The sequence below is a fragment of the Hypomesus nipponensis genome, chromosome 13 (genome assembly GCF_054491055.1).
Source record: "Hypomesus nipponensis isolate SF chromosome 13, ASM5449105v1, whole genome shotgun sequence".
Taxonomy (NCBI): Eukaryota; Metazoa; Chordata; class Actinopteri; order Osmeriformes; family Osmeridae; genus Hypomesus; species Hypomesus nipponensis.
In genome coordinates this window covers 19092148-19108776 of record NC_140373.1, presented here as the reverse complement: position 1 = coordinate 19108776, position 16629 = coordinate 19092148, and the positions used below count along the sequence as shown (strand labels likewise).

Sequence of the window (16629 nt, the reverse complement as noted above, 5' to 3'; positions counted from 1 at the left end):
TGGGTAATACGTGCCGCTATTAAGACAGCAAGGCAGCTCATATGCTCTCTTAAAAAATGACCGCTATGTGACGTATTTCAAGGTATCTTATTAGACAGGAAGAGAAGATTTAAGACATTTCAAACAGACCTCGCTGTCTTAAAAGGAAGGACGGAAGGAAGGACGCATTTTAAGAGTTTTCGAACAGAGCCACGGTTTCGATTGAACTAATACGTAACCTAGCAACAATAAACACATTTAGCATTAGCTTAGCCTACTCGCTGGCATTCAACACCAAACATCCCAAACATGAGTTGTTTGTAAGTATCTTACCCTGGCAGTTAAATCAAAAACACTCTTGTCTTGTGAGTCTTGTGACAGGTATCCACGTGTATGTTACATTGGCTTATAAAATACAGAGTTTATATCGTAATAAGCAACTAAGTGAGCGAAGAAACGGAAGTTACTGTATTTTGCCTTGGCATGACCACTTACGATAGACTATGGTATACTACTGTAACTTCAAAATATGGGTCAAAAGTGCAGTTTAAGATTAACAATTTCAAAAATGTCGAGTTTAGATAATGTGTAATCACTAAAACATCAAACTGCTTGATTTCCAGTGTCCTACCTAAAATGCATTTGGCAGGACAACTACTTTGAAAGTGCAAAAACTTTGAAGTCGTTTTTTCTCAGTTCTACACTTCGGCTAATTACGGTCTTTTGGCTTTGTAGGGCAGTATAATCCTCAAATTCATTTCAGTGTTCACTGACTATGCATATATATTATTTAAAAAATATATTCCCAGAGGAGCATGCCCTGGACCTCCAAGGGGGTTCGGATCCTTGTCACCTTTTTCATCCCTGATGAGTTTGCACCCCTGTGTAAATTTAAGTGCTGGAAATGACCTAGTGTATTGTCTTCCCCTGTCATTCGACTGTTGCTGAATTAATAGACCAATTTTTTGTTTGTAAACATTCGGGATGCGTGCGCAATGTGGCTGCAGGAAACTGGGAAAGGATAGCAAAAGTGGCAAAAGGCCCACACGGATCATACAAATAGTTAGATTTAAAAAGACCAAAAAAGTTGAGGAGGACAGCCTTTGAGAGAGAAAGCGATTCCCCATTGATCTGTCGCATCAAAATTTGTATTTGTGTCACGAAAGTCTTGAAATTTGAGTGAGAATGTTGCCCGGTACAGACTGCATAGTCGAGCGGCAACCATGTCTTCACGTCATGTCACAGTTCATAATTTTACAGTTTTACAGTCAATTCTACGTCTAAAAGGTCGAGCAGGGCAGCTTTCAAGAGATTTTGGAATACTGCTTTTAGCCAGCTGGTCCGATTATTTTTTGTGATTTGTTTAAACTGGCAATCTGAGTGAGACTGCGTCCCCGTTACACTGTTTTTGACATTAGCCTCAGTCAGACTAGTCGCTCACTGGCATTGTACACAATGTTGTACTTCACTCCATTCTACAACAGAAACGTCAGGAAGGACTGGCTATCGCACATACGAGCCTGAGGAAGATAGCCAGCATCTTGGATTTCTTTAACCAAGTCTGTTTCATTCATCATTTGCCTGAGAAAGCGACCTTCGTTAGCCCGATCACTTGGTCAGGCTATTTAAAGGTATCGGGGTCAAGTGACTTTTGTGCATACATTGACAACTGAAACGTAAATATATTCTTTTTCAAAGGATGAGTGCCTCAAAAAGTTAATGTCAAGCCCTGTAATCCAGTTAACAGTTGTGTGACGTAAGGTGAAAATTGGTCAGGCCGATCAGGTCCAATTTCCTTCACTTTGTGCTATTCTTGAAAATGTCTTTCTTCAAAGGGCGTATTTTTAAGCGACTTGACTGAATTGCAAGTTTCCATCATGATGTTAGCTAGCTAGCTAGCTTTATAACGTTAGAGCTATTGTAGCTACAAGTTCAGTTCTGAGAGAATATGGAGCTAGAAAGCTGACAAAAGTATCTGAATTTGAATATGAAAGATCTGAAATATTTGTGTGTCGAATTTCATTAAACTGAAATATTTTGCTGTTGAATATATAATATCTGAATTATTTGTATGCCAAATTTAATAAAACCGAATTTAATATTGTGATCAAAAAATACAAATTTCTAAAATTCAGATTGCAGTAATTCAAATTCTTGAAATTCAGATTGCTGAAATTCAGATTCTTGAAATTCTGATTGCTGAAATTCAAATTGCGGAAATTCAGATTGCGGAAATTCAGATTCAGATTTTGTCTGAACTAGGCCAAAGGTGAAACAGCTTGCTTTCACAGGAAAAAGTAGACGATTTCAGAACAACCGAACTTTACCTCAGAACAAACTGAGTTGCTAGTTGGAGGAATACCCAGATCACACACAAGTATCTGGGATAGCACACATACGTCCCGATGTGTAGAAGATACGTCGGCAAAATCTAGAATGGAGATCGTTGGCATTTGATCGAAACTGACTTCCAGACGACGTGTGGACAATGAATCCAATCACATCCGGCCGCACTACAGATATATCCTGTTAACCATAGATAACTCCTTATATATATGCTGTTAAATACCGAATGTCCAATCTCTCAGACAGCAAATATTTCGCTATCCATAACCGATCTGAAATGTCACTTAGGAAATGAACATAGCCTTTAGGCTGAACATTGACTTTGATAGGAAAAAGGAGACAATGAAAAATATGCTTGACCATCCAAATTTGGCTATTAGTAATACAGTAGCTAGCTAGCGGGACTTGATTCAACCTGGATTGTCTGTGTGGGTATTATAATTAAGAGACACAATTGAAGTTCATGATTTGATATCAGGCTGGATGTTGATGCCATCAAGCTCTTAAAAGAACTCCGACACAGAAAAAGAGAACAACGGAACATAAGGCTATAGCTTTGCTAGTTGTTCCGCGTCTTCCCTCGGTCTCCGCCGCCCTCTGACTCTATCTCGACTCACTTGGTAACAGTAACTGCCGATTTTGGCAGAGGAGAAGACACAAGTTTTTACAAGTTTCATAAGCACTTGCTCCATACTCTTCCTCCAACGAGCAACTCTTAGCTTTTGTTTTGGGGTAAAATTCGGTCAGAGAATGTCTATATTCGGTCGTTCTGAAATCGTCTACTTTTCCCTGTGAAGGCAAGCTGTTTCACCTTTGGCCTAATTCAGACAAAATCTGAATCTGAATTTCCGCAATCTGAATTTCCGCAGTCTGAATTTCAGCAATCTGAATGTCAAGAATCTGAATTTCAGCAATCTGAATTTCAAGAATCTGAATTCTTGCAATCTGAATTTCAAGAATCTGAATTCCTGCTATCTGAATTTTAGAAATTGGTATTTTTGGATCAAAATAATTCAGTTTTATTAAATTCGGCATACAAATAATTCAGATATTATATATTCAACAGCAAAATATTTCAGTTTTATGAAATTTGACACGCATATATTTCAGATGTTTCATATTCAAATTTAGATACTTTTGTCAGCTTTCTAGCTCCATAAGAGAACACCATGACTACGTTAAAAAAAACTTCTTAAATGTGTTGAGTGATGTGATTGGATGTGACAGACATAACAGGCCCTATCATAATGTATTTGACAAGCCCTGTAGTAAATCAGCAGTTTGGGGCGCAGTAGTGATGTGTCGTTCGTGAACGATTGTTCATTTTGAACGAATCCTTATAAGGACTCGGGAGTAACGAGTCCTGTCAACGAGTGATTCGTTCATTTCCCGACTCGGTCTTTCTACGAATCTTTGGATAATTTTTCATGTGACCTGCATATGTTTGTAGCTAGAGGAAACGAACGATTCGTTCATTTCCCGACTTGTCTTTCTGCGAGTCTTTGGATCATTTTTCACGTGACCTGCATAGGCTCTGTAGCTAGAGGAAACGAATGATTCGTTCATTTCCCGACTCGGTCTTCCTACGAGTCTTTGGATCCTTTTTTCACGTGACTCGCATTGTATTTTTTAGTAGAGGAAACAGTTTCCTTATTCCCTTTTCGCGTGGACGCTGTTTTAGTAAGACGTGGATGATATTAGCTCACGTCATCAAACTGACTGGTTTTGTTATTTTCACTTTACATTTACAATTACAGTTTAGTGCAGTGTAATTGTTTGACGTGATAATTAAATGCTAGTGTGATAATACATGACCAAATCATACAAACTCATGATCCATTATTTTAATGCAGGAATTTCTTTTGAAATAGTATCATTCGTTCATTTTACTGAACGAGATTCAAAGAACCGAATCAGTAAAATGAACCGAACTTCCCATCACTAGGGCGCAGGTCCTATCGCTTGCAATACTGCTCTATGAGCCGGCCGCTGCTGTTTATTGTGCATAATAATTACTCACGTCGCTCTTCGCCCCTGGTGCGCACAATACACATAAATCACTTTCCCCGCCCTGCACCCTGGTTTGCCTCCACCTCACTGGCAGACACGGCAACAGGGAAGGACACCGCCACACCCGCCGAAACTGGTCAGTTCCATGGAATCGGCCAAGAGCCACCGATTTACGTGGCAGACGCCTTGCGTTTTGTCACAATGATGTTGCACTAGATATGATGCTGCTGTTAACTCTGTACTATTTAATATTTTGGGGATTTGTTATTGTTGCACTGTGGTTGAGTTGTTGCACTGTGCCTGGTGAATACCGTTTCTAGACTCTAACCACCGAAATACTGTTAGAGCCATGCACTTCTGATCATTGATCTTCAGCAGTACTTTCTATATGCACTATTTGTATGCACTATTTTTATGTCACTTTGCATACAGCATCAGCTACATTAATAAAATGTAATGTACTGTATTATCCAGAAAAATTGCGGGTCCCAGTGTAAAGTGTTATGAATATCAATCGCTGGAGAATTTGCAGATTGGAAGATCGGTGACTGAGTAAATGATTAGATAAGTAAGATTTAATATTACCTCTGTAATTGTATGGTTTCTTTTGTGTGAATTCAAACCTATAACTGTAGTGTGAATTACACAAACCCCTTTGAATTAAGACTAAAAAGGAAAAAAATGTGTAATGATATCAACTAACAAATGCAAATATGTTATATTTAGCTATCACATCATTACAAAATGATGACACAGCCTGGTAAGCTTGCACAGCCTGATACGGTAATGTAAATTGTTTGTGATAAGTAACTTCTGATTAAGATTATCATGTCATGGAGATTAGTGCAAACTACAAATAAGTAAACAGTTCAAAACATTTTATTTATGAAGGACACAAAATTACACAAAAAAAACCGAAACCATAAAATGAGAGCCAGTTGAAGTATATACTAGCATTGTTTTCCGATATGAGTAGGGAGTGGTAAGTTTGGGTGTGTGGTGCAAAGGCGGCTCCTCGCCTCCTTTCACTGCAAGATAAAGACCCGCACAAATAATCACAAGTGTCACGCCAAAGACAGTTGGAGTTTTTCTTTAATAAGTCTCTGCTAACCATGGCTGACTCAAACATTCTGTATGTTTTCTCTATCCTTACTTGTTTCTTTATACCAATATGTTCTATAGAAATGTTTGTCATGTTGATGAGTTTATTGTTTTGACATAGTGAGAAGCGTGTCGAGGACAAGGACATCAAGACTTCCAGAAAAAAGAAACCAAAGAGTGTTAAAGAGGACCCCTGGAGACCTAATGGAGGCGGAGACCCTTTTGCTATGGTGTGTAGAAGGCCAGTTTACAGTGAGTCTGTAATCTACAGTCTGTGTGCTGTAAAAAGCTGCTTAGATGCTTTGAGGATACATATATTTTAAGAATAATGTTCCTACAACACAACACTCCCTCAATGTATATGAAGCCTGTTCCAGTGGTTGTGTGGCTCGTCAGCGTCTTGTCTCTCTCCCACCTCCTGCAGCTAGATGCTCTCCCAGAGGAGAAGCAACAGGAGATCCAGAGGGCCCTGCACCTCTTTTCCCTGGGTGGGGGACTCCCTAAGACACTGGAGGAGGCCAGCAAACACACGTATCGATTCTGGGACACACAACCTGTCCCAAAGCTAAGTATGGAACAAACCTAATCCACAATACGTGTTTAGGGCTGTGGAGTGCTAAATAGGATGTCAAGACAGAGATAAAAGGGTGAAAACGTCTCGATCCTTCTCTTTGTCTGCCTTCCTTTACTCTCATCACTCCTGCCGCTCACTTTTCTTGGTTGTTTTCTCTCCCCAGGCGAGGATGTGACCTCCCATGGTCCTATAGAGGAAGATAAGACTATCTTTCGTGAGGAGCCTTATTCTTTACCAAAGGGTTTCCTCTGGGATTCCCTGGCTCTGTCTCACCCTGCAGTGGTAAGTGACACTGCTCTCCTCCTGGTTAGAATGTTTATTTAAAATTATTATGACATTATTATTATTAATATACTTTTTGTATACTGTACTTGAGTTGGCCTTGATTTACTCAACCCAAGTGGCATACCCTACTCGGTACAACTGACCAATAGAACATCACTAAAATGACACACATCTCTCTAATAATGACAGAAATCTGTGTGTGCACGTACAGATTAGAATGGGTTTAGTTTCCTATAATCACAAAAAGAACCAGGCACTCTGCAAATATCTACATCCATTAATGAAACGCCGCCAGTTTGGCTTGCTCTCTTTACGTCCCAGCCCCTTCAGTCTGATTGGTCCTCGAGAACCAGTCACTCTGCAAAGTTAATATTTTGCAGGTGGCCATTTTATAATCCAATGGAGTGCAGTAACCCGATTGAACTATTGCGATTAACAAAGGCATAGCAAGGAAAATAGGGAAATTCTGTTTAGTTATTTAGAAGCAAATTTGCTTTTACAACCGATATTCTGCTGCTTTCAAAAGGGCTGGCTTGCTAACAGAACGACAATATAAAGTGGATACACTTTCAGTGTACATCAGTGAATTTTGTTACATAAATTAACATGTTTACTGATGTCAAAACTGCCTAAATAGCCTACCGCAATTGAACTCATGCAATTAACAAATGCCTTTGCAATGAAAAAAGGCGCTGTAAGGGAAATTCTGTTTCGTTATTTAGAAGACAATTTAACAAAAGTAAGACAATTTAACAGAGAACCATTATAATATATTTTGATCAACATGACGTTAGCAAATGATAATGTAATAGCAGACAAATGAAGGCTACATTATCATTTGCATGAAGGTACTAACTAGAGCATTGCCAATTTGTTTAAAATAATGCCAAATTGCTTTTATGATGTGCATAAGTAAATAGAATAGATGAGGTTGAAGTACTTCAGAGATGACAGAGTATTTACATTTCTTATCTGAGAAATATACCAAAGCCACTGAGAAGAACTGTATCTGTATTTGTGTGTTTCACTGACATCTTAAGCACCAACTGCATCACGGGCACTGTGCACTACTAAGATACATTACTAATGTGTAATTTGTATGGAGTTGTTTTTAACGTTTGAGCAAAGCATCAATTAGACATTCTGCAAAAAACGTATGTCTATCTTTCTCTCTGTCCATTTCTTTCTCTCTTCCTGTTTAATTCTCTTTGAAAGATGAAAGAGCTGTGCAAGTTCCTTAATTCCAACTATATGGAGAACAATGACAACACCCTCAGTTGTGACTTCTCTCCTGAATACCTTTCATGGTAAGTACAAGTGGCTGATTATTACAATGTAACACTTTGTAGGTTTGTATGACAAAAGTTTTTGAGCAGATCTGACTCTTTCCCTTCCGTCACTGTCTGTGCCACAGGGCCCTGTGTCCTCCTGGCTGGCAGCCCCAATGGCACTGTGGAGTGAGAGGGAACACCAATCAGAAGCTAGTTGGCTTTGTTGCTGCGGTCCCCTCTAATATTAGGACCTATGATACGTAAGTGATGTGAGACTTTTTATGAATAATTTGACAGTAAAACATAGATAATGGGATTTTTTGGTAATAGTATATAAAATAACACACCGTTTTTGAAGCCTTGTACAGTCAAAGGTCCGACACTACAAACATTTCTCAAAAATATTAATTCTGATGTTGTAGTCCACCAGTTCTGAAGGATATCATCGTGGATGTTAACAGTGGTGGTAAAAACATCTGTCTCTCAAATTACATCCAAAAATAGTCGTTGAGAATTTGTGTATTCTAGGGAAAAGAAGATGGTGCAGGTGAACTTCCTCTGTGTTCATAAGAAATTGCGTGCCAAACGGATGTCCCCAGTTCTGATCAGAGAGATCACCAGGCGGGTCCACCAGCAGGGCATCTACCAGGCAGTTTACACAACCAGTGTAGTGCTGCCCAAGCCTGTAGTGACTTGCAGGTGAGGTATAAACATACCACACGATCACATATGCATATTTAAAACATATCCTTCAGATTAATTTGTAACTTGTATAACTGCATGCTCTTATGCATCTTCCCTTTGGCACTTGTTTAGTTTTTTTTACAATGTATGCTTCATGTTTTGGCTGCTTGCAGTGTTTGGGATTACCTCGTTGTTATAATCAGTGACCTATGCTCTTTTGTAAAGCTCTCTCTTGGAAGTTGCTTTGGATGAAAGCGTCTGCTAAATGCATAAATGTAAATGTAAAACAGCTGGTTAAACTAGTAGGAACATTACATTTACATTTAGTCATTTAGCAGACGCTCTTATCCAGAGCGACTTACAGCAAGTACAGGGACATTCCCCCCGAGGCAAGTAGGGTGAAGTGCCTTGCCCAAGGACACAACGTCATTTGGCAACATTGACCACCTGCTCCATTAACCAACACCCACACACACTAAGTAGGACATCTGGGGGGTATTCCAGGTAGCGGGTTTAACAAACTCTGAGATTAACCCTGAACTCTGAGTTGAGTTACTCTAACATGGGAAACTATGAAAATTTGGTTCCAGAAAAGCTGACATTAATTTGTTCACTCAACTCGGAGTACGTCAACTCAGAGTTAAGCGCGGGCATGAGAACTATTAAAAGCCAACATCAATGGAGCTCCAATACTAGGATCCACCATGGCACCCGGTGACAAAAAAACGTCCTACTTCACCACACTTCCGATATAATTTATTTTTCGTGTTTATGGTCAATCTGAGCACATATTCCGGAAAAAGAAACACGGCTGTAGCAGTGTATACAATTGTAGTGCCGAGTCAATGCGTACATTTGAATGCAATAGCCAGTCTATACATTGAAAATTTAACTTCACTGTCAGTTAATATTACAGGAGAAAAAGTGTTCATTGTTTTATTAAATGTAAAAACATACTACAAACAGGTAATGCATATTTTGCTTAGGGTACGCTTGTGAATGTAGCCTCGACGTCACCTTGGTTTTAATCATATTCGCCATGACGCCAAGTAGCCTAAATATCAATTGGTTCCTATTTCAATTTGTAGTAGCAGTTTCCCCCAACAGAATTCTTTTCACCAAAAGATGATTATTAAGATGACAAAGAGACATTGACTGCTGCCGCAGAAATGGATGCAGAGAATTTTGTATGCTAGCTACTGGTAGTTCTCTCCCCATGTAGGCTATTTTTATTTACAGGCTTGTCCGGAATTGTCAGTTACACTGACATTGTGAGAATAATTCATATTAATAAACGATTTGCACATTCTGATCCTGTTGAACAGAGCATGGATGGATGTTGTATACAGTGAGATGTTCATTTAATGACAGGTGAATTTTGCATGTGGAACAGTGAAATGTAGCTGATGTAATTTCATGTATACCCAGTTACAAGTAATTAGTTGTACTAACTCCACCTCATGAAGAAAGTGCCAAAAACTGACCAAAAGATGGTGTAGGCCTACTTAGGGTAAAAGATTTACTGGAACACCAGTTACGAGAGGATGCATGGTCACAGGTGATGTTAATTGTAGGAACAATAACCTATATGAATATTAATAGTTGAATTTGCTGAATTTCTATTTTGACCAAGAGATGGTGTACTTAGGGCAGAAGAATAAAGGCTGATCTTGTAAGGCTATCAACCTGCCCCCACCTCTCATATGGTAAAATATGGAGTTACTTGACGGAGTCTCAACTTGATGGTTCTCATTCTGGTGTGATTGTAGTTGTTCTTAAGGACTTGTGAAGCACTGTGGATTATTGATCTCCTGAGACGTTCTCCTTAGCTCTAGCTCGTCCTACTCCTTCTTCCTCACCTCTTGCTTTCTATCTTTGGTTTACAATAATCATGGTAGAGTAGGTATAACAGTTAACCTTCATTGATATCATTCATTTGCAATATGATAAAATGATAACAATTATTTAACCTTAATTTTACCATTCTTGCTCTGATTTAACCCAAAATTCAAAATTGTCAAATAAGTGTAGGTATTGGCATTATTTGGTTAATGTTAATACACTGTTCAGTTTCCCATCTTCCTTCGAACCATAGGGGAATTAGTTTCGGTTGTTTGGCCAATATTGACCCCTACAATGTTGAAATAGATTTGCTGAAACACCAGTTACTGGATGGTACAGAATTTAAATTGTAGGAATCACATGAATCATAAATTGTAGGAACAATAGCCAATAGAAATAGGCTAGGCTACTCATTGTGATTTCTATTTGTAGGCAATGAAGAAGACCAAATACAATTTCAATTATTTGTATTTATTTCAGTGCCCAAAAGCATTTGGGCAATTCTGAGTGCATGTCCACGGCATGTTACACTTGCGACGAAGGCCCAAGGGCTGAGAATGTTGCTTAAATAAATTAAAGACTGTGACGGGAAATGGTTACGTTAACTTAGGTATTCATCAGGGAATTGAAGCACATCAAATCGCAGTCCTGAAATTGTCTCCCAGCGTATAACTAAGCAAATTAAATTTTGTTCGAGATCGCACGGCTGAACCAGGAAATGATTTGCCGTGTCTGCCAAAGCTATCAGGCTCATAAAGTGGGAGGGGATAGGTAGAAACGCAGAGTTTGGCATGGAAAACCTGCTAGCGAGCAGGTTAGTTTCACGGAGTAAAGCTACCATGGAAACTTACCAAAAGGTTTCGTTACCTCTCTTTCTGGAACGTGGAACTCTGAGTATGCCTCTTTTCAGGGTTAGACAACTCAAAGTTTTCACTAAACCCGCTACCTGAAATACCCCCCTGTGTTTTTTACTCTGTTAAGTTACTGGCATCGCTCTCTTAACCCTCGCAAGCTTATGGATTTGGATCTCTCAAGTCAGAGAAGGAATATGACACTCCAGCGCTGCCTGAAGCTCCTCCGCCTGCCTGAGGTTAGTGCATGGTGACACCTATAGGTTAGACTGTATTACTACCCAAATGTGGTACACATACTTTTCCAGTAAATATAGAAAAATATCCCAATCTTTGTATTTAAGCAGGCTTGCTGGAATTTATTTTACACAATTCTTGACATCTATTGTGTTAATTAATCTGTATATATTATTATTCTCTATTCATCATTTCATTTTAGGCAACAAAAAGTGTAGGTTTGCGGCCTATGATGAGACATGACATAGCAGGGGTACACACCATGCTCCAGAAGCACCTCACCCAGCCCCACCTCGCCCCCATCTTGTCCCTGGAGGAAGTAGAGCACTGGCTGTTGCCAAGGGAGACTGTGATTGACACATATGTGGTAGAGGTCAGAATTGTTATCCTTCTCTTTGCCACATTATTGTAAGCATGGTCATACTGTTCAACAGTAGGCTATTTCTCAGTAATGGGGCATGACCACCTGGTGGAGGTGAGGAGAAACTGCAGTGGGGATGGAAAAATAAGGATGCTGTTGTCCAAGAGTACCTGATATAATGGGACAGGGGTCTGAAATGTTTTCCATTGTTAGAACCTGAGATTAAACATTTGACATGTATTGGTATAGAATAATACATAAATAATTGCAGCAATTATTATTTTTGTGCAATTTGCTAGTAATAGTAAGTTATAGGAATCTATAATTAAAAATTATAATACATTATACTGTACATATATTGGTTGTACAATCCAGTCTCAATAGCTCCCTTTAGCTCTGCTTGTTTACACTGAACCGAACACAGCCGGAATAATGCCGCCATAGCATTCCAGCGTTCTGGAATCAAAGGCGTGACTTCAGCGTTGTTGCTTGTGTGTGTATTCCCGCCATGCTGGCTCTCCCTTTCACACAGACATGATTGAGCTCTGTGACAACCCCGCCTAAGGCCGCGGCAATAACGACCCCCCCATCCGTGTTCGTACTGTTTATAAAGAACTGCAAGGTGGCATAAAGGTGCAACATCGCTTTGAACAGGCTATGTAAATCAGAATCCGAATAAAGTTAGTAGTAGTTAACACAACAAGGAATTTACTTTGGTGGATAGGTGCATACAGTAAATAATCTTAAAAAGTTGTCCTTAAATATATACAAAAGTAAGAAATGTAACAAATTTACAACTAATTTACTAACAATACTGTACAATATAAAATATGAAGTAAAAGAGTGCAGTAAGGCTGTGTGTCAGAGGAGCGTTAATGTAACGCTCAGTATTTTATAACTGAGTTAGTGTCAGTTGGGGGTCCTGGGCCTTGTTGATGAGGCCAGCTGCAGATGAAAAGAAACTGTTCTTGTGGCATGAGGTTTTGGTCCTGATGGACCGCAGCCTCCTGCCGAAGGGGAGTGACTGGAACATTGTGTGTCCAGGGTGGGAGGAGTTGGCAACAATCTTCCTTGCTTACCGCAAGGTCCTAGAGGCGTGCCGGTCCTGCAGATTGCAGACGATCACCTTCTCTGCAGTGCAGATGATACGCTGCAGTCTGCTCTTGTCCTTGGAAGTGACAGCAGCATACCAGATGGTGATGGAGGAGGTGAGGATGGATTCAATGATGGCTGTGTAGATGTGCACCATCATTGGTTTTGGCAGGTTGAACTTCTTCAGCTGCCGCAAGAAGTACATCCTTTGTTGTGCTTTCTTGGTGCAACAGCTGGGGCCAATTGCACCAGCTGGGCATAAAAAAGTTGGTCTTAACTCCTATGTCGGTCTTAGCTACGTCCAACTTTGTGATTTGAATTTACACCAAGTGCACCAAGCTTGACAGACCACAGTCGTAGCTACGTCGTAGCTATGCGCGTCCTTGTGAAAATGCGAAAGTGTCAATCGTTGCCAAGCAACACATTTAAGAGCCTATCCAAAGTGCACTCTATAGCTAGCCTATCTCCCTTCAAAACAAGCCATGGATCAAAAAAACAAAAGAAAAGGAAAATACATTTTACTGATAGAGAAATTAGAAAACTTTTAGTAAACTAAAAGTTGTTTACTCAGAATAGAAGCGTGCTCACAGGGAAATGTAATAATATCAACACAAACAAACAAAAACAATCAGCTTGGACATCGATCACCAATAAAATTAACAGTTGATTTGTGCGATCATGGACGACTCTTTCTCGCCTTAATGCCCTTTCCATATGTTGCCTATAAACAAGACGCACTGCATGTGCGATCAAACTGTTGTACATTATAATTACCATGGATATTAGTCCGATTGTCCAACTTACGCCTGCGCCCCACTAGGCGTAAAATGTACACCCACACTGTAAAAAATAACTCATGTAAAAAAAACTGAGAAAGCACTGGCAGCAAAGTTTCCAGACCAATTCTGTAAAATTACAGTAAATAACCATACCACTAAATTACTTGTAATAAGATGTAAAAATACGGAGCAAATTACAGTTTATTACTGTTCTTAAATGTTGATTAAACCGCAAAAAAACTGAAATACTATGTTAAAATACATTTAAAAACGAACTTCCTTTAAGGTTAATCTCGTAATTTTAGGGCATTTGTTACTATATGAAACATTACAGTCTATTTACAGTAATTTCTTTTTAAATTATTGTTTTTTTAAGTATAATGCCAAAAAAAATTCTTTATAAAACAACAAATGTTTGTATATTTACGGTACTACTCAGTCAATTTAAAGAATTAGTAGAAATAAAAATGTTCATTGGACAGTGGAAAAACAAGCATAGTACACAACATTTACAGCCAATCAATGTAAATGTAGGCTATCTAGTAGTTAATTTATGAAAATAACCTGTGTACCTACAGTGATTTCCTGTCATTATGTTTGTTCCAAGTAAAAAAAAAAAAACTTAAACAATGTATAAATACTAAATATGTACTTTTAATGAAAAAGGAATGTCTCCACATTTACAGTATTAATCAGTCAATTTAACCCTTGTGTTATCTTTGGGTCATTCTGACCCATCAGTCATTGTGACACACCGTTGTATTGCAACAACTTTACCGCAAACACAAAGTGAAGCATTTTCTTTTAACTGTTGCGCTGTCTCAGACCCCCCACATCGCGAAGGTTAAATACAAGTATTTTGTATTGTGTAAAGTTGTTGCAACACAACGATGGTTCTTTTAACCTTCGCAATGTTATGTGACCCGAAGCTCACAACAGCTAGTCAGACTCGTTAGATCAGAGAAGTATATTAACATTGCATCGCTCCCATGTATGATCTAGCATTGAGCAAGATCGCTGTAAACCGGGCTGCAACGATATGTATGGCAACTGTGCATGGTCAGTTAGTGTCCACTACAAGTTATGTTTTTCTCAAGATCTTGAAGCACCAATCACACCCTCGAGGACTATCCTGTCGTCAGAGCGTTCACTGCTGGCAGTGTCTTTCACGACATAGATCCCCACTGTCATTCTCTCTATGGCACTGAGGAAATCGGTCTCAGCCATTTCCTGGTCAAAAGAAAATATACAATTCTTTAGAGATAGGTTCAGAATATTGTCACCTGGCTTGTAAACAATCCAACAGGGTAATAATTTCTAACTTCAGCAAGGAAAAACCATATTTGAAAATAGTAAAAAAAAAAAAAAAGTTAATAGATCCGATGCCCTGTTAATGTTAATGCTCTCCGACACAGGCAAAGCCGATGCAGGACGGAATGTAATGTTTTTTCAATAAATTGTATTTGATCAAGAGGGACAGTGTACATTAATGAAAATTAAAAATGTCAATGCACCCAATTATAGACAAAAAGCTAGTTTGCATTGGCAGTCTTCCTTCTGTGTGTTTGAATGTCGGTCTGTATGTGTATGAACAAGATTTAGCAAAAACTACCAGCCCGATTTGTATGAAACTAGGTGAAGGGGTGTAGCATGTGCCAACATAATTCTGACCATGATTTGTCATTAGGCTCCTTAACGATCACTGCAAAAGAGCTGCAGTTCCTCTGCAGAGACAGGAGAATCTAGCAGAACAACCATCTCTTTATTGTAGCCAAATCCCACCTGAGAGGTCACGACAGCTAGTCAGACTCGTTAGATCAGAGAGGTATATTAACATTGCATCGTTTGAGTATCGTAAAAGTCGAGACTTCAGGACCCCGGGTTCTGGACTGGATGGAGTGCTACAGAGATGGCGTTCTGTCAGAGTCCCCCATGTATGCACAGGAACACTGAAGCTATGTAAGAGGTGTACCGTGCAACACTAGTTCACTCCCATGTTAAAATATTGCCAAAACTGATGATTACCAAGATCAGATTGTTTTTCATCGCCGTAAGTTTTGTTTTGAAATACATCCAAGTGAATGTCTGTGACTGAAAGAACATCCATCAACGGTCTTGACGTAAACAGTCCACACAACAATAATGGCAATTGCAATTTCATGTAATACCCACCACAAAAACTTGGGCCCACAGTTACAGAGCTGACTCCAGGTGACAATGTAGAGTGTGAGAAAGCTGTGAGAGAGCTTCACTTAACCAAACTTAAGTTAACCGACACAGTGATATAGAATTCCCCTAACTCAACATTACTCATCAAAACACTTTACTCATCATGGCACTTTACCAGCTCCACAATTAATTATCTAATGAGTTAACATGCTTTTATCGATTATGTACATCACTAACGTTGAACAAGTGCCTTAGTTTTTCGTAAAATATTTGCTACTGACCTAGCTAGCTATCAGCTAACGTTATACTGGGGGAAGAGGAAAAAAATCAAATCAAGATAAAATTTGTAGAGATGGTCTATAAAGCAACACATTAGAGTAATTCAGGTCATAACATAACATTCTAAACCCTGAGCTAGCTAATAGTCAGTCACTCTAAATAATGCTAATGTCAGCTAGCAATTTGCCTTCAGTTTGGTAAAAGTCCATTCCGTTTAGACAAAAAAAGGTTGTAAAGAACATATCACGCACTATATCAGCTTAGCATTCACGTTACCTTTGAATGTCTTTGTCTCTTCTTTAGTCAGTATAATTCCTGAATCCTTTAACTTCTGGAGCAGCTCCTCAATTGAAAACTCCATTCTCCAGTTTTCGCGCCAAGTGACAGTTGTAGTGATGTGTCGTTCGTGAAAGATTCGTTCATTTTGAACAAATCCTTATAAGGACTCGGTAGTAACGAGTCCTCTCAACGAGTGATTCGTTCATTTCCCGACTCGGTCTTTCTACGAGTCTTTGGATCATTTTTCACGTGACCTGCATAGGCTCTGTAGCTAGAGGAAACGAACAATTCGTTCATTTCCCGACTCGGTCTTTATACGAGTCATTGGATCCTTTTTTCACGCGACCCACATTGTATTTTTTAGTAGAGGAAACAGTTTCCTTATTCCCTTTCGCGTGGCCGCTGTTTTAATAAGACGTGAATGATATTCACTCATGTAGGTTAGTGTCATGCATTAACCTACATGAGAATATCATAGTGTTTGCACTAT

The 16629-nt window shown here is 39.2% G+C and overlaps 1 protein-coding gene across 4 annotated transcripts in view; it reads left to right on the top strand.

Annotated features, from left to right (window-relative positions):
• Nucleotides 1-258: 258 nt before the first annotated feature.
• The window catches only part of LOC146260550 (glycylpeptide N-tetradecanoyltransferase 1-like), a 20506-nt gene continuing 4135 nt past the window's right edge, over nucleotides 259-16629 (top strand). The window contains exons 1-10 of one of the 4 annotated variants that reach the window (XM_084669376.1): nucleotides 4376-4471; nucleotides 4810-4903; nucleotides 5558-5688; nucleotides 5861-6005; nucleotides 6174-6292; nucleotides 7511-7602; nucleotides 7710-7826; nucleotides 8095-8265; nucleotides 11074-11182; nucleotides 11383-11553. In XM_084669376.1, coding sequence (XP_084525502.1) covers nucleotide 4903; nucleotides 5558-5688; nucleotides 5861-6005; nucleotides 6174-6292; nucleotides 7511-7602; nucleotides 7710-7826; nucleotides 8095-8265; nucleotides 11074-11182; nucleotides 11383-11553 — 1056 coding nt within the window. In that variant the 5' untranslated portion in view covers nucleotides 4376-4471; nucleotides 4810-4902. Of the gene's footprint in view, nucleotides 300-4375; nucleotides 4472-4809; nucleotides 4904-4985; nucleotides 5468-5557; nucleotides 5689-5860; nucleotides 6006-6173; nucleotides 6293-7510; nucleotides 7603-7709; nucleotides 7827-8094; nucleotides 8266-11073; nucleotides 11183-11382; nucleotides 11554-16629 lie in introns of those variants that run through there. The other 3 variants (XM_084669375.1, XM_084669374.1, XM_084669377.1) reach the window with 3 other exon arrangements.